This window comes from Macrobrachium rosenbergii, chromosome 4 (assembly GCF_040412425.1).
Source record: "Macrobrachium rosenbergii isolate ZJJX-2024 chromosome 4, ASM4041242v1, whole genome shotgun sequence".
Lineage (NCBI taxonomy): Eukaryota > Metazoa > Arthropoda > Malacostraca > Decapoda > Palaemonidae > Macrobrachium > Macrobrachium rosenbergii.
The window spans coordinates 55963809-55989323 of record NC_089744.1 but is presented as its reverse complement, the minus strand read 5'-3'; the positions used below and the strand labels follow the sequence as shown (position 1 = coordinate 55989323).

Below are 25515 nucleotides of genomic sequence, written 5' to 3'. Positions count from 1 at the left end.
CCAGAACTGTAAGTTTACTTGTGAACAAAGGTTCTGGAGAGGAGAGGTGAGGCCTTCCGACTCAAGGTCTAGTTCACCCTCCTACCCTTCCCCCAAGACCGAGGAGATCAAACAAGAGGAAATACATTTAGGAAGACCAGAAGACCTTGAATTCATAAATCGTTCTAATATTAGAAGTCAAATAATACACTGATAAATATCTATGTACAATTTACATTGTTTTAACAAGTTCAATTCTTAATTTCTAATATAAAATTAAATTTGCACTCTCAAAGTAACCACAAAGCAAGGAGAAAATTAAGGTAAACATACTAATTATTTGTTTTAGACAATTACAACTTCAAAATGTGAACAGCTGTTAGGTGTCAACTCGCACTTCACCTGGTGACTCCTCCTAAGAGGCGGAGTTTAGTGGATTGTACCGCCTTTGGGGGAGGAGCCAGGGATGTGTTTAAGCACAACTAGTGAGTCCGGAAGGCCTCACCTCTCCTCTCCAGAACCTTTGTTCACAAGTAAACTTACAGATCTGGGCGGGTAGGACTCCAGCCTAACGGACGGTAGTTAACTGCCTAACCACCTTGTTTGAAAGTTCAATGGCCGTGTCCATCTCCACTGTAAGTAATTCCTAATGTACAGGACCTCAGGTTTGTATAGTTACGAAAAATAAATTTACTTTAAAAAATCATGGTTTAGTGTTCAAAAAATGTAACACTATACCATTGACTGGAGAATTATTGTTTAAGAATGCATTAGTAATAGTACAGTATTTAAGTGATATTTGTTAGTGTGTTGTCGAAGGCATCATGATGTTTTGAGTCCTTGTAAAAATTCTTGTTTACAGAGGGAATTAGGAATAAAAGGGCTTTTCAACAAGAAATTAGATGAAGTCAGAATTTAATTATATCTTGGAAGACTATGGCACTGATGCTGCTAAGGTAATAAACCCATATAGCCCATTATAGCAATTTGCAAATCAGTATGCCTATAAAATAAAGAACGTCTGCTAAGATGGAATAATAGGTACTAGTTAGCAAACTTTGAATTTCAAAAGGTCGTTGTAATTATTAAACTTTTTATATTGCAGATACATTAAGTGTAATATGCTAACACAGACTCCATTTTTGTTTGCATGCTTATATCTTAATTAAGGTAGAGAAGGTAAACTATTAAAATTAACTTGGAATCTAAGGTGTATCAGCATAGTTGGTAATATGAATGAGGTACTCTTATCACAAGATCATTCAGATAGATTCCTGCCCAAAAATGAAGGATCATGTCCAAAAATCCTCTCTCTGAAGGAATGCCTTGTAGAACTCACATGACTTGGGCATGGAATATCAGTATTGTTTGGTAAAGCCATGTGACAGCCTAATCCACATTTCCTTTGGTATAGGTGAAAGCAGAAGATAGTACAGAACACACCTTCCTATAAGTGTGCAAATCAGGGATCCACTTTGAGGAAGTGGCAAAATAGGTGCCTGAAAATTGAGTGTCTGTATAAAGACAAGGACTGCTGTAAGGTTTTATTCCCTTATTTGGCATGAGAAGAAAGAATCACATAAACACACACACACACACACAAATTAGGTCTTGGAAAATTACATGATACACAAGTACATATACTGTATATGGTATGTATAGGAGGCAATGGCTAGCCATATGGTATCCGCACTTGGCACAAACACACGAATCTACATAAACAAAGGGGGTTACTGCCATCAGTGCACCTAATGCAGTGCACTCTAGGCATCACTTAAGGTTCTTTGCAGTGTCCCTTCATCCCCTGGCTGCAACCCCTTTCATTGCTTTTACTGTACCTCCATTCATATTCTCTTCCATCTTGCTTTGCACCCTTAACAATTGTTTAATAGTGCAGCCACGAGGTTTTCATACTGTTGCACCATAAAAACCTTTGCTCTCAATTTCCCTTTCAGCGCTGAATGTCCTTATGGGTCCCAATGATTGGCCTTTGGCCTAAATCTTCTATATATTCCAAACACATGAATGAACAACAATCCTGAGTTGCTTTCTACAACTTTTATCACACATACAAGATCACATAAACTTGTTACATTTTAACAACGTCAGGAAAGAAGATTTATCTATGCTGTAACACAATAATGTTACATTATTTTAGCAAGAACATTACCAAAAACATAAAATCATAAATTAACACACTGTCAACACAGTACATCATGCCACTATGGGTCAGCTATATTGTTGACCATATTTATATGGTGTCATCAAAACATTGTTAAAAAAACCTTGAGACTACCACCTATCTGTGATTTTACGGTTTTTGTATCTTCACTAGTATTATAAAGGATTTCCTTTACTTTGCAGGAATTCATAAAAGAACTTCTTAATCACAATACATTTCTGGCATTAACATTAAAATCCATTACATAATCATTCTTTGGTACATTGCTTAAATTGCAGTTTTTAGTAGTAATTGCAGTTTTTAATAGTGATCAGCAACAGAGTTGGCACATTTAATTTGAAAATTCATGTGTGAAATTTTGGGAAGATGATGCAGACATTTATAAGCTGCTTAGATATTTAGAGATGTGTTTTTTCATCTTATTTGCTTAACTTGTTCTTTAACTTATTTATTTTCCCAAACATATTTTCGTATTTATTTTTTAAACATGAACATAAGTGTAGGAATGATTAATAACGGATTATGAATGAAAAATGAATGCTTTGAGTGAAATACAAGGTTTACTTTTAGCGTCCATCTCTTGCATAGTGTCATTGTCCATAAATTTCATCCATCAGTCCATGTATAAAGTCCAAAACACATATGTATACATTGATGACAACAAAACCAAACTACTGAGATTATTCAAATCTCTGTCACATAAAATAAAGACTTCCCTATGTGCCTTTTGTTGATCCATCACTCATTCTTTGTCTTACAAAAGAATATCCACAGTAATGTATCTGATAAAATATTGTATTTAGAAATAATATAAGTCTGCCATAAAATAGAGCCTTTTGACCATATGCATCTGGGTCCTCTTCAGCCAACTGATCAGTTAGCTGAAGAGGAACCTGGTGCAGACTTGTTTGTTCATTTGGTAATACAAATCATTATATTTTACATAGGAGTATCTTTCAGGATGAGCTGGCAATAGTCAAAACAAGCTGTTTAAGCAGTTGGTTAACAAGTGGAGATAGGGGATGAGTAGGGAAGTATCCCTCATTCATTGACCATCACACTCGCTTTTCATCAGGCCATGGTAGAGAACAGTTATGCTACCGTTTGCTGTTGTGACTGCTGGTTGAGAACTTGGATTTGGATGAGCATTCTCTTTCATTTAAATACATATTCTGGGGCTTCCTGCATTTTGTTCTTACCAAGATGTGAACACCTTTGTTGGCAATTATGTCTCAAGTAATGACTACTCTAGTTAATTTTGTTTGAAGGAAATTTTCTGTTATACGAGTAGACTTCTCCTTGCTAAAAAGTTGTCTGGGATTTGCTAGGAACATTGGAGCTTCTCATGAAAGGTTCATCTGCAGCTGTGTCATTCTCTGACTTATACAGTACACTAATAATATTGACCCTTCAGGTGTCCATAAGGCTTAATCTTTATGGAAGTTCCTTGTGGGAGTTGGGTTTGCCAAGTCCTTCTTTCATGGCCTTCCTAATTTAACCTGGCAGAGGAAGAAGGCCTTCATGATTTCCAGAGGTAGTTATTGATGGTTATTGTGGTCTTGGCTTTGTAGACTGCTGCAATGGAAAATGGTTTTCCGGTTGCATTAATCCTTCCTGTGGAGATTCCTGCGATAGGTGTGACTCAGTCTTTGGTTCCTGACTTGACCAGCACTGTGGTGCAAGGAGAGTAAGGACAGCATAGGGAAGAGTCTGAGAGCCATTAGTCCTTTTCTTCTTCGTTTTCTACTTCACTGTCAACCTCCACCTTGACCCCATTCTCTTTCTCCACACAGGAAGGCATCGAGAAAGGAGAAGTCTAGTCCTCATGTAAGAAGTCTCGACAGTCTTCTTGCACACCTGTCCCCTTCGGGGGAGGGCAGGGTGCTTGGTCACAGATGGTGATGGGCCTGCTTTAAACTTGAGGTCTGCTCCTGTCTTGTTTCTCAGTGAGCTCTTGGTCTCACATCGAGCCAAGACTGCCTGGCTTATTTGCTTGGTGCATGAGTCCACCTCATACCATGACTCTTTGGACCCTTTGGAGTCTCACAGCAAAGGATTTGGGTGGCCCATTGAGGGTTTGCATGGGCTGTTTGCTAGTCATGTGTATGGTCTGCAGATTGGTTTCCACTGGCAGGGGGTTATATAGTTCTCTTGGTCAATCCATGGTTAGAAGATCATAGTGGACAAGTGAGTAGAGCAACCTTTCTCACCATGACTTCTAAGGGTTGCACAGGGTGGGGGTTGGGGGCTTGCGTGACCTGCTTGATATATTGGTTGTGTGGCCTGCTTGGTAGTTGCTTACCTGGTCTGTGGGTTGGTTTTGTGTGGGAGGTGGGGAAGGCTTTCCTTTCCAGCCATCTTGAAGAAGTTTTAGGAGTAAACCTGCATTGTTTCCTTGCTTAAGATTGAATGTGCTCTTTGGAGCATGCATGGTCTGAGCAATTTTTTTCCAAAGAGAGTTCTTTGAACTCTTCCCCTCTCATAGGTGCTGCTAGCTGCATGGTGGGTAGGGGAGTTAGAGAAGCTGTGCCAGGGCATGGTCCTTTCTCAGTTTTATTTAGTCTCAAAGTCTCATGCGTTCTCTGAGATGATCATATGGTTTGGTAAGGGTTTGGGAATGCCCTAGGGAGTAGAATTCTGGCAGGTCTCCTTCTGTGGCTGAGGGAGGAGCAGGGCAGGCCTCCAAGGATTGGATGAGACTGGACAGTCCCGTTCTTTCAGGTTTCTTGCAGACTGTGCTGGAGTGGCAATTTTCAGAGTTAATTTCACTTGTTGCAGGTGAAAGGTCCAGGGAGGCAATTATGGCTTACTGCTAACCCTTGGTCTCATATACAGAGTAACCTTTGGTATACTCCAGAGGCACTTACTGGGCTTGGTTGCTATGGTCACAGCTGGTGTGTGGTTTTTGGAGAAGGTTGCCCTGATCTGTGGGTTGGGGAGTGTTGTTGTCTTCAGAGGATCATGCAAACTTCTTCCCCACCACTTTCATGCCAGAGATGTTTGTACCAGAGATGGTGTTTTGGATAAGGTCAGTACCTAGTCTGATGCACCTAAGTCTGGCGTAAGTCTGGAGGTGGAAGTGGAATGAATGAATTCCATTCCATCCTTATTCCCTTTTTCAAGAGTGGCCTCTGGGCCAAAGTACACGCTGGAATTGGGCATCCTCTCCCAGTTGATGACTGGGAGGCATCTCCCTTGTCCTCTCTCTTAAAAAATGGGGGAGAGAGGACTAGGTAGTTTAGTTCAGCGTCCAATTCTGGCTTTTACTAGGCCAAAACTGCCTTCCTACATGACGTCTCCTGCAGATGTCAAAGTTCTCTGAATGGTTCCTTACTTGAGTAATCCCTTCTTGCCTAAGGAGGGGCATTCACACCCACGGCCCTACTACTCTGGCCAACTATTTCACCAGACCAGTAGGGGTTCAGGAGTCATGACTACTCGTACTTGCAAGGCAACTGGGATTATGGCAGTTCCATGGTGGTTCTCAATTCCAGTCAGTTGAATGGGACTGACCTCCCACCTAAGGAGTACAGTAATTCTTCTATAAAAATAGGCGATGGTTTGTATTCTTGTAGGAAAAAATAAATTCTGAATAACAATTTGTATTTTCCCAGATGTACAACCAGAGCGTTTCATATTTAATCCCATGTCAACCAACCAGCTCAGTCCCTGTGGTCGAAGGAAAATAACCACCTTCTTACCCAGGTTTCACTTATTTTTAGCTCACACTGAAAGATACTCTTAATATCGAAGGCTTTGGTTTGTATACCTAGGAAAAATACAAATTGTGATTAAAAATTGTCTATACTGTTTCTGAATGCAGTACATCTATTTAATCATTTACAGTATATTATAGTGGATGTTCTTTTATAATTTTTGGCCATAGTAGAGTGATGTACTGTAGATCATTCTTTTATTTTTAGTGTATACAGTACTTAACACTTCAGTACAGTACAGTAAACCCCCCGCATTCGCGTTCTCACGCTTTGTGGGCTCACTTATTCACGGATTTCTGTGTGGAACGTATCTACCCATTATTTGCAGAAAATTCGCCCAATCGCAGTATTTTTCACTGAGAAATTTTTACTAATTACGGTATTTTCATCTCATTTTCATGACTAAATGCACTTTTTGTGATAAAACTATTAAAATACTCAGGTAATGCTCGAGTTACGATAATTCATCTTCTGATAATTCGATTTTGCAGTGGAGAAAGCAATTAATACTGATACGACAATATTATTTATAAAATATTTTATAAATTTCGTGTGGGTGCAGGCAGCAACGTAATCAGGCAGTGAGAGAGACCAAATTATAACAGACAACTTTTCCTTCATCACCTTTATCCCATCTTCTAGTTAAAAAAGTAAAAGAAAATGATAAAAGTATTGTTAGTAACTTTATACTCTTGCGTAAATGCGTACAACCATAAACAACCGACCGAGAAACTGTCGTTTTGTTTATAACCGAATCTGGTAACAACAGCCGTTTTGCTTGTATTTCAACCATTGTATGGTAATAAAGTTACCGTAGGTTATAGCACAAATGACGTTAAGCAGAGTAGGACTGATATATTTTTACATTATACCCTTATTCGGTATGGATAAAAGATCGTCAAGGAAATATACTGCTAAATTTAAGCTGCAAATTGTAGCTGAAGCTGAGAAAACAATGTTCAAGCTGCTAATGACTATATTGTAAAATATCTTGCATCGGCAATAGGATGAAACAATCGTAATTAAAATTGGAGAGAAAGTATTTTAATCAAAACTACTGGGCATGAAAGAACACAGTACTGTTATTTTTACGCTGATAAACAATAAATACATATATAAAGCTCGTATTATGATGAAATCAAGTGAAAATAGCGAACGGAATCTTGAATTTTTTTTACACAAAACAAACGCCCCTAAACAGTCATCATCACCTATTAATGAAAAAAATAGATACATTAATTTCACAACGAGAAGCATTTTAGTTATATTTCGACTTGAAAACACTTCGTATAATGAAAAATAACCTTGTCCCATATAAATAAAGTATCTAGAGATTATTTATGCGAAGTAGAAGCAAGAAAAGCGCTCTGAACTGAATTAAATATGGCGAAATAAACACCGCATAAACGATTACCAAACCAAAACATTGATTGCTAGGACCGTAATTTATAATACAAAAGCAAAATAAGAATATACAATATTATTGGATACAGTGAATTACGGCATAGCATTTTAAAAGATCCATGGAAAAGATGCATATTCGTTATGTTGACATTTGTATAATACAATACTGTATGTGAATATAGAGTACAGTATAATGTAGGCTATGCTAATGTTTATGTATACAATATACCACAGTGTAGGCTAAGCTAATTCTTGTTTGTTATTCAATTTCATTTTGCATGAACCTCCAGAATTAGCTGATATTAATAATTACTATACCGTGTATGTATAGAGTATACTTTATAGTGTAGGCTAGGCTACCGTATATGTATACATGGTACCGAATACCCTAGTGTAGGCTAGGTTATGTTCGAGATATGTTTTGGTATTTATGTTTTTTCCAACAAACGATGTTTTTTTTTTTTAACCTAACCCCATCGTAAGTAGGTTAATACTTGTATAAGCAATTTTAGTTTGTTTTGTGTTTGTTTGCACTATCAAAATAGGCAGTTCTAAGTGGTTTAGAAGGGTTCTAAGTATTTGCGGGTTTTAGCTATTCCTGGGGGGTCGTGGTACGCATCCCCCCGCGAATACGGGGGCTTACTGTATTTGTTTTAATAATTTTCATCATCACAAGTGTTATTAAGTTTTTCCCTTGATAGGGTTAGATGTGAAAATGTGCTCTCTCCACTCTTCTGTCTTGTGCATTTTCTGTCCTAACCCCCATCAGGTTAGGTCTCTACCCTTTTGACACAATTTCCTTGTACTTCTTATAGGTCCTTGTTCTGCCACATTCTTGCTGCTTTTTGACCAAGTGTTACTCATCTTTCTCATTTAATATCCAAACATCTCAGTCTTTTGAAATCTCAGTAGTTATGCTACCCTCTTGATACCATACCTCACGTCCTCCCTCATTCCTTATACTGTACAATCTTCCCAGCCACAAATCTCAACATTCTCGGGTCACACCTTGAAATCTCTTCCATTTTCTTGGTCAGAGCCCATGGTTCCTGTTGTAAAGAGTATTACAGGCCTTGCACACCCATTTTTTTGTCTTATTTTCAAGGGGAAAGTTTTTCAATGATATTTGACTAAAGCACTTTGTACAGTAAAGTATATATGTGTGTCAGCATCTCCCTACAGGCAAGTCTGCCTATAATATGCCTTGTGCAGTGCTTTGTAGATAGTACTAAAGGCTCTTTGTAGCTCATTTTGGCTCCAAGGCATATTAATTTACTTGGAGGGATTGATAGATAAAATCATAAAGGCTGTCAATGATAGAGGGATACATTTATATACTCAGGAATAAATGAAAACAGACCCTTTACATCACCCTCGGGAGTGTGATATTTTGGTTCAGTGCCATTGTTGGTCTATGTAATTTTAATGCAAGTTTACTACTAGATTGTCAGTTCATTACACATTTGTAAGTGATCTTGGTGATCAGTATCCTTATATTTATATTTACACTAGTGTTAGTGTTTTATTGATTATTTTAACTTTTAAATTATTATAGAAAGTTGTATAATTTCTTTTCCTGAAATTTCTATAAAATTTGCAGAGAATTCCTGTCCAGTATTCCATCTACTTTAAGAGAAAGTTTACGGAGGAGGCAGTCCCAACAGAGAAGTGCCATTCAGTCTTCACTCAATGGCTAGCCTTGCCGTGTCTGTGGAAATTTGTCATCTTGACATGCGGAATAAGTATACAATTTCTCCTGTTCCAGGAAAGAATTTTTGTAGCATTTCTGAAATATGGTTGTGTTGCTTTGTTGTGGTTTTAAAAATCTGTATAAAGTAAACACATCTTTTTGTGCAGGTGATGATAAGAAATATGGTATGCAGGAACCTGACACAAATTGCAGATAGTATGTGCTTTCTCAGTTTTGTGCAAGGTGAGGAACTTTAAATCAAATTATGACTTACAGATACATTTAAGTAATGTCTTTCATGTGTGTTGGAGCACTAGGAGGTCTGTTTATGGAAGCAGAAAATCAAAATGTAGATTTTGAATTGCAAGGTTTCCATTTACAGATTTTATTGTTTTCACTGAGAATTGACAGAAACTTTGGGCTTATTTTTCTGGTTATAGGAAATATTCAGGGATAATTAATGGCTATTCATGTGCTGTGGAACATCATGGCATTTACTGAATTCACAGGTGAATAGTTTTACCCTGTCACTCATAACCAGACATATCATTGAAAGAGGCCTTTTTAAATACTGTCTAGACCTAAATACTTTATATTACAGTGAAATATGTCCTTGAAAGATCCCATTATGGTAATACATATTACTGTAGTTTTGAAATCTAAATCAAATTTTTACAATATTTGACATTGTTAATTGCAAAGGGTGTTATCAGTAGAGGCACATCGGTCAGATTTGGCAAATAAGTGTGTTGTTGTGAAAGTTATCAGAGTACCTAAAAGAGGAATCAATTCAGATTACTTTCATTGTTGAAATGTGTGGTTTTCTGGTATCTGTATTTTTATTGTAATGTTGTGTGCTATGAAGGTGAACTTGCCTCTTGCCTGTTAAGAATTAGTATAGTAGTATATATCGATATATATATATATATAATGTATATATTTTTCCTTATCTTACCAAGAATAGATATTTTTTGTAATTGTTACTAGGCAGGCTGTAGTAGTGAGACTTATTTCCTAAAAAAATTTGCCTTTTTCTAGTCTTTTACTTGAGGTTGTGATAGAGAGAGATACTCTTGGTGATTTTATTTAATAATTTCAACCAACTAGATATCTCTGGTTTTTGATTAACGGATTCAGTGTATTATTGTGAGTGTTGGGATGTCAGACCATCTGCAGCATAAAATGTGAACACTGAAGCAAGCAACACTCCAGCTTAAGTGTTAATCCAGTCTTCAGATCAATGATACATGAGTTCATTACATATAGTAGAATGCAGCTAATTCTTAATTTCATATATGTTAGTCTCGTAAGTAGAAAATTTGCTGGACAAGCTCAATATTTAGAATTTTCCACTTTGCAGTCAAGTCATCTTTTTACCAAAGATGAGTAATGCACCTGCTAAATAGGAACAGTTTCATTACATTGCAGGAAAAGAGCATTTAGATTTGGCTTCTTGCAATGGTGATAAATTAATTGTGATATTGTAGTATAAATGAAATTACTGAAATGATGGCAATGTACTGTGCATTATAGTAAAAGTGTGTTCAATGCTGGTGAGGTTTCATTGATTGTTATGCAGTATAGTATATATAAAAAGATCTTTATACTTAACATTGAGAATTGGAAGTGTTTTACTGAAAAATTATCTTTATTATTAGTACAGAAGACATTTTAAATAATTTTTTTTTATACTGCTGCAATATCAGCTATGTGGTGTGACCATGTGGCTACTTTTGTATCCAAGATGACATTGTGTATATCAGGTACTTCTCTTAGTAATTATTCCAGTTTACTACTAATGATTGTTTATCTGCATATGGCCTTTTTAAAGATATATCTAAAAACAGTTTAAGCATTTTGATGGTTTTAAGTCTGTAAAGTCATAATTTTATACATCTCCCTTCAATGTGGATAATTTTTTGTATCAAGATACTTTGTGATAACTATAAAACTAATAATTTCTGCTAAAAGGGAGATACAGCTGTGATGAAATAATTGGCATTAACTTTTGCTCTGCCTACTGAAAAAATGAACTAAAACCTAGTTGTGTCTCAGAAACCTGGTAAAGAACAACAACTTTCTTTGCTGTATGTAATTGTCCAGTTTTGTAGCATAATTTATAGTCAAAAACTGTATATTGTTGTATAACTTTCTCAGTATAAGTTCATGAAAATTATTAAATAATGTGATAGGTGTTGCTAGGAGGCTCATTGACAGGTGTGCTTATATTCACTTCAAGATCTGATTATGTTTTCAGCAGATACACAGAAAGTTTGCTAAAGTATTTTCATTGTGCATGAATTGAAGTGTCATTGGTTGGTTGCTTAGATGACTAATGTTTCTAATGCAGCTTTAAAAAAAAAGGACAGTAGTTCCTGGTATTGTGGTTAATATTTATATCTTAACCAGCCTTATACTCTAGTTTTTTGTACTTAAAGTCTGTTGAAGTATTGTGATAGGTAACAATAATTACCATCATCTCAGTCTACTGCCAAGAGTTAAGAAGATATTTAGTCATACCATCCCTTTATCTTCAAGACTTTTACATCTTGTCCCATGAAAAAGGCCTTATAAATATTGATCATGCAATCAACATATCAACATAGCATTTTATATTAGAATTTCTGTAGATCTTGTACAACTGCAACTTGTCTGTCAGTGTGGGGAATATGCAAAATTGGAATTGATACAAGGTAGCAAGTCATACTCAGATAAATGAAACTCTTAACATGGCTGGTCCTTTACAGAACTAAGGGTGTAAATTGGAATTTGTTGCAGGTAATTAGAATGTGTAACTTTTGTGCAGCTGTAGTTTCTACACCTAGTATACCTATTGTGAAAACCAATTTGTTTTTATCATTTTAAGAATTTTCCATGTATTTTCAGGTCAGGTTGTGTAACTAAACCAATTGAAGCATGGAACACTAAACTGGAAGTCTTATTAATGAATAGCTTTCAGACATTGTTGCCTGAAAACTTATGTGTTTTCGGGATATGTTACGTGAAGGTAACTAATAATGTAAAGCTAAAGAAGTACAAATAAGTGCAAGGAATAGGTATATTGTAACCACTCATGTTTTTCACTCATGTCCTGCATTTGTGTACTTTCAAATCTGTCTTCAGTCATTCAATTTATATCAGATGTAAATGTTTGGCTGCTTGTATTAATATATGAAAACATTGGTATTCTTAGTGTGAAGTATGAAAGAGATATTAGGCAACACCAATAGGAATGCTCATTCACCAAAACATTATTGCACTTGGTTCTTTGTATACAGCCTCTGGAAAATGATGATGGTTACATTCTCTTTTATGACAGCTATGTCATACTTAGTTTACTTTTGATATTTCTCTAGTATGGTGCAGTGTTAGCCAGGAGTGAAGTAGGTGAACAAAGTTGTGTCAGTCTTGAGTGGGTAATTCTCATTGGATGGAGGGCACTCCCTTATTAAGTCAGTGTTAGTGTTGACTCAGCCATCATATGATGCATGAATATATTGAGGACTCTAAGTATTTATTGTAATTTATCTAGTCTTTTTGCAATTTTCCATATTGTTGGTTTAATGGTCTTAACTACTTTTAGTTTCAGGATATAGAAGCATGTTGGTAATCCTAATTGCTTTTTGTGCTAAATTATAAGAAGAGAAAGAGCATGGCATTTTTATGTAAATCAAGGACCTTCTCAAACCATCTTTAAAATCCAACGTGCTTCACCCCTTGGGAGAATGAAAATTTTGCAGTGTTAGGGTTAAATCTTATGCTTATTGTGTTGATTACACTGGCCTTTCAAATTAATGGACAGTTTTTGGGTCTGGCCTCCTGATAGGTAACAATTTGTTAAGTGACTAAGACTCTGTAGTATAGCATACACAATTCCTTACAGTTGGTAGAGCAGTTTTTTAAAATCTACGTGTTGAGGAAGGTCTTATAAGCAGGTAAATACAATAATGAATGCAACCTACATGTAGGCATAATAAAATATAAAAAATATCGTGTGCACTGCATTTGAGCATGTGTGTGCATTTGTCTAGACAAGTAGCACAATTTTGTTCTGCATTTTTGTATATCCACACTAAAAATCTAATTAAGATTTTATCCAAATTTCTGTTTGTATGCAGGACTTACTAAGGTTTTAACTGCAGTAATATATACTGGTATTTTTTGGTATGGCATATGATAATTTATGAAATCCTTACACTGTCTAAAACACATTGTGAGTTGCTTGAGCAGGTATATCATTGTGTGAAAGCTTTGGAAAATATGTAATGCACTATATTTACTGATAAATGCAATTATGTTAATCACAGTTTATTAAGGGATAATACTTTATCAAAATTTGTAAGGAAATAATGATACACAACACAAGCTAAAGAGGGAGTACACTGACAGGTAATATTCATATGATTGCATAGGGAAACTGGAAGTCACACATATAATTGATAAATGATTGAAATTACATAATCAATAAATGAACACAACATTTACATGTATATTTAATAATTTTCACTGCAGTATTAATGACAGCATAGTTTATACTGCAATTTACATGTAATTGACAAATGAACCAGGAAAATTTACTTGTAAATTTAGTTATTTTAATTACAGTGTTATTTATGGCATATACTATGCTGTCATTAATATGGTAATAAAAGTAATTAAATTTACATGTAAATATTCTCAGTTCACTTATTGATCAGATGCAAATTGCAGCTCCCATAAGCAGTTGTGAATGCTTGCCTATCTGTGTGTGTTTACTATATTTCTGTGTGATTAATATAAATGTGTTTATCAGTAAATATAGTGTTTTCCATGTTTACGTGTACAATAGCCTAATCTTAAGTAGTTAATGACATAAGTGACCCCTCGTTAATCGCGGGAGATAGGTTCCACGACCAGCTGCGATAACTGAAATTCCGCGAAGTACGGACAGCATATTTATTTAATTATTTAACGTGTATTTGGACTTTTTAAAACACCCCCAGTACTCTTAACAACCCACCCTTTACTCTATTAATAACGGGGACAACTGTTAAGCAATATGAATTCGGTAGGTAAGTTTACAGTACCATATAATAGAGGCTAAATTACTGTGGTAAAGTAGCTATAGTATATGACGTGATCGGCAAGCTTTAAATTTGAAAAAATACAGTATACATACAGTAATAATATATACAGTAATACAATACAGTATCATGTTACTGTACTGTATTACATGCAATACAGTACAGTAACACTTAAGATTAAAAAAATAAAGACTGTTACTGTACTCACCATGAAAGAAGTTGTTGAAGTAAAACTTGAATGAAGATGGTGATGAATTTGCTGCGCAGTAAAAATGATGACGATGAAGGTGGTGATGACTTTTACTGCACAGTCAATGATTTTATTTTACATCTCTTCAGACAGCGGTGCCATTTCCTGGGGCACCTCTTCCACTTCTTCCGCGGTTTCCGAAGGTGTAACCATAGTAGCAGCAGCAGGAACTGGCTCTTTTTTGCGAGGCTGCAAAAACATTGTGATTGGCAGTTGCTGCCGCTGCTTCTTTTTCCAGTCGAAGAGCATCTTGTAGGGGGCCGTGACGTCATCGACCATGTTGCAGAATTGAACCGATCGAACCATATCGTCAACCCATTCCTGCGACCGCTCTTGCAGTTCCTTAGCCAGGTTGCAGAGCCCGGCGAGCCGTTCCAAAGTCAAGCCAGTTTGAGAGACAACTTCTGTTTCTTGATGTACTGCTTCTTCTTCTTCTTCGCTCGCCGACTTCGTCAACTCTTCGAGGTCTTCGTCAGTTAGCGGCTAGGAGTGGCAGCCTAGAAGTTCGTTGACGTTGCCCGTGGTCATGTCTGCAAAGCCCTCACCTCCAAGGATCACAGCCAACTGCACAGCTTTCTGTACTGCCGAGTGTTGGATTTCAGCAGGTGTAAATCCTTTGTCGTCGTAAACAACCTCAAGCCACAACTTCTTCCAGCTGGCGTTAATGGTGGCAGGCTTCATTTCTTCCAATGCCTTGTGGATATTTTGGAGGCACGTAGCAGTTGTGTACTGCTGCCAGTACAGTATGCCTTCAAGTTGAAATCGTCGTCTTCTTGGGCGGCATCCATGGAAGCAACCAGGTTCGCCAGGGCATTCCTCGTGTCTAGGGCCTTGAATGCCCTGATAACCCCCTGGTCCATTGGCTGAATAAGTGACGTTGTGTTGGGCGGTAGGAACTCAACCTGAACCCCCGAATACGACAGATCAGTAGCATGGCCACCAGCATTATCCATACTGAGAAGGACTTTGAATGGCATGCCCTTTTCTGCTAGATACATCTTCACTTGCGGGATAAAACACTGGTGGAACCAGTCGGAGGTCAGCATCTTTGTTATCCAGGCCTTTGGATTGTGCATCCAATGTACGGGTAGCAGATTCTTGTTTTTGTTTTTTAAAGCCCTTGGATTTTTAGACTTGTAAATAAGTCCTGGCTTTAATAAAAATCCTGCAGCATTGCCACACATCACGAGGGTCACACGATCCTTGTATGCTTTAAAGCCAGAGGCTTTTGCTTCCTCTTTGAACAGGAAAGTTCGCAAGGGCATTCTTTTCCAAAACAAGCCCATCTCGTCCATATTAAAAACTTGTTTGGGCTGATATCCACCTTCAGAGATAATCTTCTTGAAGGTTTCATTGACGTATGTTTCAACAGCGACCATGTCAGCTGAAGCAGCCTTGCCATGCAAGGAAGCACTTTTTAGGCCGTAGCATTTCTGAAACTTTGCAAACCACCCTTTGCTAGCAGAAAACTGCAGTTTCACATGTGGTGAATGACTGGACGTCCCTGGTTGCGGATATTCTACGTCGTCTTCATCTTCTTCTGCTTCTTCGTGGTCGCCACTGTCGTCCTCTGGTTCCTTAGCGGCAAAGGTCTCGTACAGGCTCCTAGCCTTTGTTTGGATAATGTTCACATCCAAGGCTATGTTCTTCTTTCGGCAGTCGGCTATCAATACGGCCAAAGTAGCTTCCATACGGACGATCGTTTTATTACGAGCCGTAACCACTCTCTTCGCCGACTTGTTAAAGGTGATGGCAGCTGTCTTCCTAGTCTTCGCCTCGTCCTTGTAGATGTAGCGAATGGTGGATTCGTTCATGCCAAAATGGCAGGCTACAGCCACGAACTTTCTCCCTTCCTTCAACATATCGAGAAGTTTCATCTTTTCAGTGATCATCATCATTCTTTGATGGCATTTAGGCTCAGTACCAGCCTTGGAAGAAGCAGCATGCTTGGGAGCCATTGCAGGGGGTGAAAATTGAAGCAAAGTTCAACAAAAACCACAAAAAAAAAAATCACACAGCACAGCGTAAAGTAAACCATTCGGTGAGAAAGCTTGAAGCGAAGTGGCCACGAGAGAGAGAGACAAGGGGAGATGCTGCAGGTTCTGAGCATCAGTGTAAGTACCAATCGCAGGCCCGATCAGAAATCGGGAAGCTGTGATTTGTCGTCTCCCTCCCATGCACCAATCACAGCCTGTGTTACAACGCACTTAGTCACCAAGATGGTACGCTTTGTGTTTTCGCAACAGTGGAGCACGCGGTACTGTATAGGCATCACTTCCCAGATGGTTCTCTTTTTTTTGTCATAGGAGTTACAAGTGCAAATATGTGTTTTTTTGCTATTTTATGCTTGTTTTGTTGGTCTTAGACTAAGAAATACTATTTATTATTAATATTTTAATGGATTTAATGAGAAATTTTGGGTGTTCATATATCATGAGTTTTCTAGAATTTTCCAGAAAATCCACGATATATTTTCCATTAATATATATTAAAAACTCCATGAGTCGTGAATTCGCGATAATCGAATGCGAAGTAGCGAGGTCACTGTGTATGTATTTCAGATAGCATAAGGATTTTGTAAATATTCATATGCCATACCATGATTATTAGCTATTTAATCCTCACAGGAACAGCCTAAATATACATTCCCAAAATCCCATGACTGGGTAGACTTTAGGGTCTGCCAGTTTAAAAAAAAAAAATTTCAGTGGAAAGAGGAAGGTATGCAAATGCTCATGGTATATTTTAAAAAATTTTCTGTACCTACCACATTAAGTTGAAAGTGAATATTTCCCAAGCTGCTCAGGATCTCTTTTCTGAGTCATTTATAAAAATACCAGGTAATTTTAGTGAGTTATGCATGTTCTTTCAAATATTTTTCTGTACTTTATTTTGCAAAACTACAATTACAGTTTACATATTACTGTAAAAGATGAGAACTAAAACAGAAACAATCCCTGAGTATATTTATGGACAAATAGATGTACTGGGACAGGGAGATTTAGTACCTTCCCCCTATGAAATCTCGTGGGCCTGAGTATATTTATGGATAAATATATAAGAGATGTATGGGGATAGGGAGATTTAGTACCTTCCCCTATGGAATCTCGTGGGAGACTGTTATTCCTGTGTCATTGAGCTGAGGTGGGTGTTTCTGTAAGAGTTGTCATATAGTCATTTATGGTGCATTCAAGTGAGTTGAATGTTCTCCTGGAAAACTTGTTCAAATATTATGGCACGAAATAAAGATTGATGTGCACTGGTAGACCTCTTATGCCATTATTGCACATCAAAGGATGCGTGCTGCTATGAAAGGATTAATATGAAGAAGATACCAGAATGAGAATACAAAATGGTAGTTGCTTGCTCTGCACAAAAACACCACAGCGAACAAATACACATGCAGTGCTTGTGGTGGTACTTTTTGACATGCCTTGCAGTGGTGCATATGGTAGTAATAGGCTGAGTAACACACTCTGAAAACATTAAGACGTTGTTTGAATGTTTTATATCTGATTATCTTGTAGTATGTATACTGTATGGTATAGTTAGAATGATTCCTGACTGACTCTGACTTCAGCCTAATGCTGTCAACAACAATGTTAAGTAGAAAATTTATGTATTAAAATATTAGTTCACATCTTGCAAAAACATATTAGAATATGGAATGACTGACTTAGGCCTAATACTATTTTCAATATTTATGTTAAGTGGAAAATTTGTGTTGAAATATTAATTTACATTGTGCAAAAACAGTAGAATACTTCATATTCTAAGTGGAAAATTTATGTGTTGAAATATTAATTTACATTGTGCAAAAACAGTAGAATACTTCATATTCTAATATTTTAATATATAAATTTTCCACCTAAGATTGATAGCTGTAGAATATGAAGTATTCTAATGTTTTTGCACAATGTAAATTAATATTTCAATACATAAATTTTCCACCTAACATTGATAGCTTACTGATTGTATTAGGCCTAAGTCAGAGTCAGTCAGGAATCATAACATCAAAAGGATGTCAGTTGTCTTTACATCACATATGTTTTGTAGGTGCATTGTTTATATTTTTTTTATATATTCTTTTATTTTTATAAATTTAGTAACATTTACCTTACAAATTATAAATTTACTTATGGCATCTGTATGTGTTATGCTTCCAAAAAGCCTACAAACAAAAAAACTAATATTTACATAAATGAGCATGATATTCATTATTAAACAAAAGCTTGGCACTATTAATTACAGATTAATACATACAAAATGGAATACTGTATGTAGCACAGTAAAAACTCATCCAAAAAATAGTGCTGCAAAAACACACCTGCACTTGGCTAGCTCAGCCAGGTAGCTAAGCAGCAAATTACACTAGACATTAAAGACTGCAATATTATATGTATGCAGTTTCTTTACAGTTCAGACTAGCATACGCTATATGAAGTATTCTCTTTACAAGGCAGACAATCTAGATATTCAGGTGAGTAAGAGGAAGGTACAGAGTAGGCATGGTGGATCAGTTACCCTGTAAACAAATGATGCTAGCTTACAAAGTTAGGCAGGAAAGTGTCGGTTGCATTTGTTTTATGATGTTTCTAGTGTACTTACCAAATAATTTCAATATGTGCAAAATCTTATTTCTATTTTTTAAAGGTTTGGCCACCTCTAATAAGTTGAAGTCTGTTAAGTTGAAGTGCCAGTTACATGGTTTGCAGTTACAATGAAGACTTGTTTAAAGTTCTCTGTGCACAGACTTTAGGCATTTATTCTTGTATTTAATCTCACTCTTAAGTGGTTAATCATCCTCGTTTCTTAAGCACTGTTGTGATAATTTTTCTTTCTAAGTCACTTGCTTGTAAGTCTCTAGGAGGTATTATTTACATTTTATTGTGTTGCATTAAGTATTTTTAAATAAATTTGATAATATTGAAACAAAGTTATTTAAAAATACTGAATGCAACACAATAAATATAAATAATACCTCCTAGAGACTTAAAAGCATGCGACTTAGAAAGAAAAATCATCACAACGGTGCTTAAAAAATGAGGATGATTAACCACTTAAGAGTGAGATTAAATACAAGAATAAATGCCTAGAGTCTGTGCATAGAGAACTTTAAATAATTCTTCATTGTAACTGCAAACCATGTAACTGGCACTTCAGCTTAACAGACTTCAACTTATCAGAGGTGGCCAAACCTTTAAAAAATAGAAATAAGATTTTGCACATATTGAAATCATTTGGTAAGTACACTGGAAACATAATAAAACAAATGCGACCGACACTTTCCTGCCAAACTTTGTAAGCTAGTATCATTTGTTTACAGGGTAACTGATCCACCATGCCTACTCTGTACCTTCCTCTTACTCACCTGTATATCCAGATTTGTTGTCTGCCTTGTTAATACTTCATATAGCGTATGCTAGTCTGAACTGTAAAGAAACTGCATACATATAGTACTGCAGTCTTTAATGTCTAGTGTAATTTGCTGCTTAGCTACCTGGCTGAGCCAGTTAAGTGCAGGCATGTTTTTGCAGCACTATTCTTTGGATGTGTTTTTACTGTGCTACATACAGTATTCTATTTTGTATGTATTAATCTGTAATTAATAGTGCCAAGCTTTTGTTTAATATCCTGTTTAGGCTTTTTTACATGCTGTTAAATTTTAGTTACATGCTATTAATAGGAAATAAGTGTAGTCTTACCACTTCAGTTTCTTGCCGAGTGTGTAGCTTCCAGGTAGCCAGTAGTCAATTATGTAAATTCATTAGTATTTCTTTTGATATTTTCAGCTTCCAAAACTTTTTTTATCTGGTTTTATTTGTAGATGGTAAAGGTCATCATGTCCATGGTGTTTGAGCCAAGGACAAAATAAACTGCTCAAAAAAATTTAAAGGAGCGTGAACTGAAACAGAGTTCAAACAATTATATATTTATTCTAATAAGGTAGATAATATGACATTCAAGAATGAAAAAATTAAAGTTTTTAATCAGTTTCCTTCAACTACCATCTTGAGGAATTCATTTGCCCTACTACATGAAAAAACAAAATGATTTTCCATATGACAAGAAAAATTTTACTGCAAAATTGGTATTAAACTGAATAATTGAATTGAAATTTCAGTAGTGAGTGTTGCCTCCTCTTGCGTTAATGCATTCCCTGCACCTCCTAGCCATGCTTCTGATCAATTGACGGATCATGTCCTGGGGCAGGTGGTTCCATTCCTCAACAAGGGCCTTTGCAAGCTCCCTGACATGTTGTGATGGGGTTTGGGCGGCCTGAAACTCTTCTGTACAATAAATCCCATACGTGTTCAATTAGACTGAGGTCTGGCGACTGAGCTGGCCTTACCATCACTTCGATTCCTTGTTGGTTCAAGTAATCCTGTCCACTGGCAGTGTGAGGAAGGGCATTATTGTGCCTCAGCATGAAGTTATCACCAATTGCCCCTGCAAATGGCCTGAAAATGGTTTTCAGAATCTCATCACGATATCTTATAGCTGTCAAAGATCCTCCATTAATCACATGCAAGTCTGTGCATCCCTCCAAAGCAGATTCCACCCCAAACCATTAAAGATCCTCCACCATACCTGTCATACTGGACAATGTTGCATGCAGCATATCGTTTACCCAAGTGTCTCCACACGCTATCACGTCGGTCACAAGTACAAACATGGTATCTGCTCTAGTCAGTAAAGAGAACAGACCGCCAGTGACACAACTGCCAATTCTGGTGACCATGTGCAAATGCTATAGGGGCTGCTCAGTCTTGGGGGGTGAATGCTGGTCATCTTGCAGGGTGTCTGCTCCTCAAGCCATCTTCATGCAATCTTTTCCTCACTGTCAGATCACTAATATGCCTTTTGAGTAGCCTGATGGAATGCCAGTTTGGATGCTTCTAGCAGTTGACTGCCAGTTTTGTAGAGCTAACATAAGCAGATATTGATACTGATGAGGGGTTGTGCATTGCCTGCAACCTTGTCCAGGAAGCCTACCATACCTTGCTGTCTCTTGATACCTCAACCGTAGCCTAGCAACAACAATTCTGGACACACCCAGTCTGCTGGCTGCATTCCTTTGTGAAATACCATCCTCCAACATCTGGACAGCCCTTGCTACCTTTGGTTCCTCTAAGCACTGCCTAACACATTCCACAAGCATGGCAGGGTAAAACATCAATAGGAAGATGAAGAAGAAACTCATTGTGGCCATCAGTGTGAGAGTACACTGTACGAACTGCAGCATGAAGCTAGATGTCAATGATGGGTGTTTGAACTGAACTGCCTCTTAGTTCACAACAAAGATAAGGAAGGAGCTGAAATTATTTTGAGTCAAAGAAAACAAGGACCTTAAAAGCAGTAACAATATTTCCTAGCATTTACTCTCTATAGCAAAGATTAAATAAAGCACTCCTTCACTTTTTTGGAACAGTGTATTTTGGCTCCCCTTCTCTTTTTCTAAAGTTCAAAGGGAGGACTGTGGTCACTACACCTGAGATTGTTTTAGTGTGGACAATTGTTACAGTGCACCTCAAGTGACATAAACTTCATGTATTGGAGTTACCAACCTCTGGTGTGGATTGCTTTATCCAGAGCCACCAAAATAATGAAGGGACAGCAGTGATCTTGTGACAAACATGCCTACACATTGGTAGGACACCAAGAAGTTGTGACAGAAATGTAGTTTCACAGGACATATCATCATGCTGTAACAGATACACATATACCCAAGACCCATGCCTCAAGTTTGAGACATGGGTTCCTAAGATACACTGACATATGCTGAGAGATATATTTCCCAAGAGACATTGTCAGGCTGGGAAAGGTAACACATTTCAAGATATGGAATGCTACTGGGATACGAGTAGAGACCCTCAACATGTCATCACAAAGACACAGGCTACCAAGGATCAAATATAATTACAGTACAGTATTCTAAAGTCCTATCTGTGGCACCATGACCGAGCAAAAATGTCTTGAAATGCTAGGTTGGATATATGGTAGCCTCAAGACATAGCGTCTTCAGTACATCAAGAGTACCAAGACTGGAACAGATCACAATTATATCTCAAGAGACTTAGAGGAAAAATGAACTGTGAAGCACCAAGTGTAGTTTTAATAATGGTGATTATTACTCTGACCGAGGACAGACAGTACAGTGACTCAGTAGTGAGAATTGGATGACAGTGTGGCAAGTTATGTCAACAGATCTGAAATGGATCAAGTAGTATGTATTATTAAATGGGATAGAGGATATCCATAACTTAAATGATAAGCCGATTTTGCACTCTCTTCCCATTCCATACCTGGCTGTGTATTGGTAATACTATACTTAATGACTTGAAAATACTCAGTTCAAGTTTCCTAAGCATGTAAGAAATTTGTAATCCTGCCAGAAAACTAGGTATTATTTGTAAGGCTAACTATATCTACAGATACCCATTGCTGCCAGAAAACTCATTCATGTTTCTTTTATTTATAAGCTTATTGCTGTTAATTTTATGTGCTTCAGATCTGTAGTTCTTCCATTACTAGAAGACTACTGTATCTCCAGTTTCGGTTTCAGCCGCTTTGATTTATCTTGTAGACATTATTGCTGGAAACGGTACTTTCCTTTCCACAACAGTCATCATATTTTCTCCATTGTCTTCTGCCATGCACATTTTCTCCCCAAATTCCAATCTAGTTCCTTCCCCATTTCTTTTAGTCTTCATTGTTTTACTTCAGTGTCTGTTTTTCTGGCTAACTGCCCCTTTTCTCAGTTTATTTTCCAGCCTCTTGACACATCATATCTCAGCTGCTTCTTCAGTTGATGTGAATTTGCCACTGCACTTGAGACATAAATCTCAGCAGTTTGTAGTTGTCTTGAAATGATTGATTTTTGCCATCTACTGAATTGAGTCTTGTTCTTTTTTACTGCCCTATGACCAATATCACTATCCAGTATTCTGCCATGATAATAGAAATGTACTACTGTACAGGTACTTCCTCTTAAAAACATCATCATCATTAAATAATAACTTGCCAGAATAATAATTCTGATAATAAGTTAAGTAAAATCAAAGCCATCTTGAGATCGTGGCTTTCCCCATATCTAAAAGTGCCTCATTGAAGAAATTTTATATTGTTTTTAAGTTGGTCACACATTTTGACCCTGGATATTTTATGAATAGCCTGCATGACCAAATTCATTTGTGAAAAGATGGCAAGAATACATCTAGTTAAATATATTTGAACTGAATGTCCAAACTTGAGCAAGCAGATAAGTTTTGGAAACAAAATGTTTATGAAGCCAAAAGAGAAAATCAAGGAAATTGAAAAATGGAAGTCGAAAAAGAATGTTAGGCAGTAGAAAAAAAGGCAGGTAGCAAGGTCAATGAAAAAATATTCAGAATAGTAAGGCTTGGGAAAGATGAAAAAAAAAAATCTAAAGGGCAAAGATGAAAATGGAGTAATTATGAAGTTGAAAAAGAAGGGATATCGGTACACTGGAGGTAGTATTTTTGAAACCTCTAAGTGAAGGAAGTGAACATGAATTAGAGACAGGCATAATAGAAGAATCAGCAAAGAACATAACTGAAGAGAAAGGAGAAAGGACCCACTGGAGGCCTACTAATATTTGAAAACCTGATAAAGAGACAGGACCAAAAGAATGGGAAAAGAACCCTCCTGTAACATTATACAAAGAAAAGCGTAGTAGAAGAATCAGCAAAGAACATAACAATTGAAGAGAAAGGACCCACTGGAAGCCTACTAAAATCTGAAAACCTGATTAAGAGACAAGACTAGAAGAATAGGAAAAGAACCTTCCTGTAATAATATACAAAAGAAAAAGGGATGCAGAATAATAGAGAAATGAGACTACATGAAGATGCTACAAAAATAATAGAAAAGTGCCTGAGGACAGGCAGAAAAATTACAGTCAATAATTATTACTTTGGCTTCATGCCAGAGGTGGGGGTTTCTCATTCCAGTTCCTCTAATTGAATTCTGCATCTGTTTCAGTCCAGCAAGACTGATGACGTTCATGACACCAAGTTCCTTGGTAGAGGAAAACTCACCTCATTTGTAAATCAGTTCTTGGCTAACTCTTCACAATGTATGTTGTATATCATAAGTAAAGTAAGAGGTATTTTTACAAATTCAGCTTTTTATTTTCAAATCATAATAGTATGACTATTTTCTATAACCTTGTTCTTTAATTTTTAAAAATTTAACCATAACTATTTTGATGTCAGGTAGCATTTAGGATGTTGTCTGAAGTGTGTTGGGGATTTTTCAATTATTTCCTAGGCAGGTATTGGCTGTTCAGAGAGAATTATCATTAAATTAGTCCAAAATTTAAGCTCATAAAAATTTTTGCCTACTTTTTTCATAAGTTTCTTTGATTGCAGTAACCATTATAAATAGCAGTATGTAATAGAAATACAGTAAAGGAAGTGTTACAGTAAACCCCCCGTATTTGCGGGGGATGCGTACCACACCCACCCCGCGAATATCTACACAAAAAAACTAAAAATGCTTATACAGGTTATTGTTCTACTTACGATGGGGTTGGGTTCCAAAAACCCATTGTTTGTTGGAAAAAAAGTATCTCGAATATAGCCTAGCCTACACTATAAAGTATACTCTATACATACACGGTACAGTAATTATTAATATCACTTAATTCTGGAGGTTCATCCAGAATGACTTATGATAATTCAGTACAAAGAGAAATTGAACAACAAACAAGAATTAGCTTAGCCTACACTATGGTATATCGTATACATATACGGTAGCCTAGCCTACATTATACTCTACTCTATATTCGCATATTGTATCATACAAACATCAACATAACGAATATGCATCTTTTTCCATGAATCTTTTAAAATGTTATGCCCTAATTCACTGTATCCAATAATATATATATTCTTATATTGGTTTTATATTATAAATTGCGATCACAGCGACCAATGTTTTGGTTTGGAAATCCGATTACGCAGTTAGTTTATTTCGGCGTATTTAACTCGGTTCAGAGCACTTTTCTTGCTTCTAGTTAGCATAAATGAATCTCTAGATACTTTATTTATATGGGATAAGGTTATTTTTCTTTATACAAAGTATTTCTAAGTCAAAATATAACAAATATGTCTCATTGTGAAATTAATTCAGCTATTTTTTTCGTTAATAGATGATGTTTGCCGTCTGGGGGCATTTTTGTGTAAAAAAATCAAGATTCTGTTCGC

At 36.7% G+C, this 25515-nt stretch overlaps 3 protein-coding genes across 4 annotated transcripts in view; 1 reads left to right on the top strand and 2 right to left on the bottom strand.

Annotated features, from left to right (window-relative positions):
- The window catches only part of LOC136834838 (ankyrin repeat domain-containing protein 27-like), a 139028-nt gene extending 128774 nt beyond the window's left edge, over positions 1-10254 (top strand). Inside the window, exon 12 of the mRNA XM_067097619.1 lies at positions 8882-10254. Coding sequence (XP_066953720.1) covers positions 8882-8978 — 97 coding nt within the window. The 3' untranslated portion in view covers positions 8979-10254. The remainder of the gene's footprint in view (positions 1-8881) is intronic.
- Positions 10255-14961: 4707 nt separating this feature from the next.
- LOC136837757 (tigger transposable element-derived protein 1-like) lies at positions 14962-16242 on the bottom strand. Its single transcript, XM_067102678.1, has 2 exons — positions 15589-16242; positions 14962-15345 (listed from the first exon to the last, which is right to left on the bottom strand). Exons 1-2 carry the CDS (start codon positions 16240-16242, stop codon positions 14962-14964), a joined length of 1038 nt encoding a protein of 345 aa, XP_066958779.1.
- A 3962-nt stretch (positions 16243-20204) lies between these two features.
- LOC136834791 (uncharacterized oxidoreductase TM_0325-like) overlaps positions 20205-25515 on the bottom strand; it is a 118925-nt gene continuing 113614 nt past the window's right edge. Inside the window, exon 7 of one of the 2 annotated variants that reach the window (XM_067097560.1) lies at positions 20205-22494. The gene's annotated coding sequence lies outside the window, so the exon portion shown is untranslated. Of the gene's footprint in view, positions 22495-23779; positions 24589-25515 lie in introns of those variants that run through there. The other variant, XM_067097555.1, reaches the window with a different exon arrangement.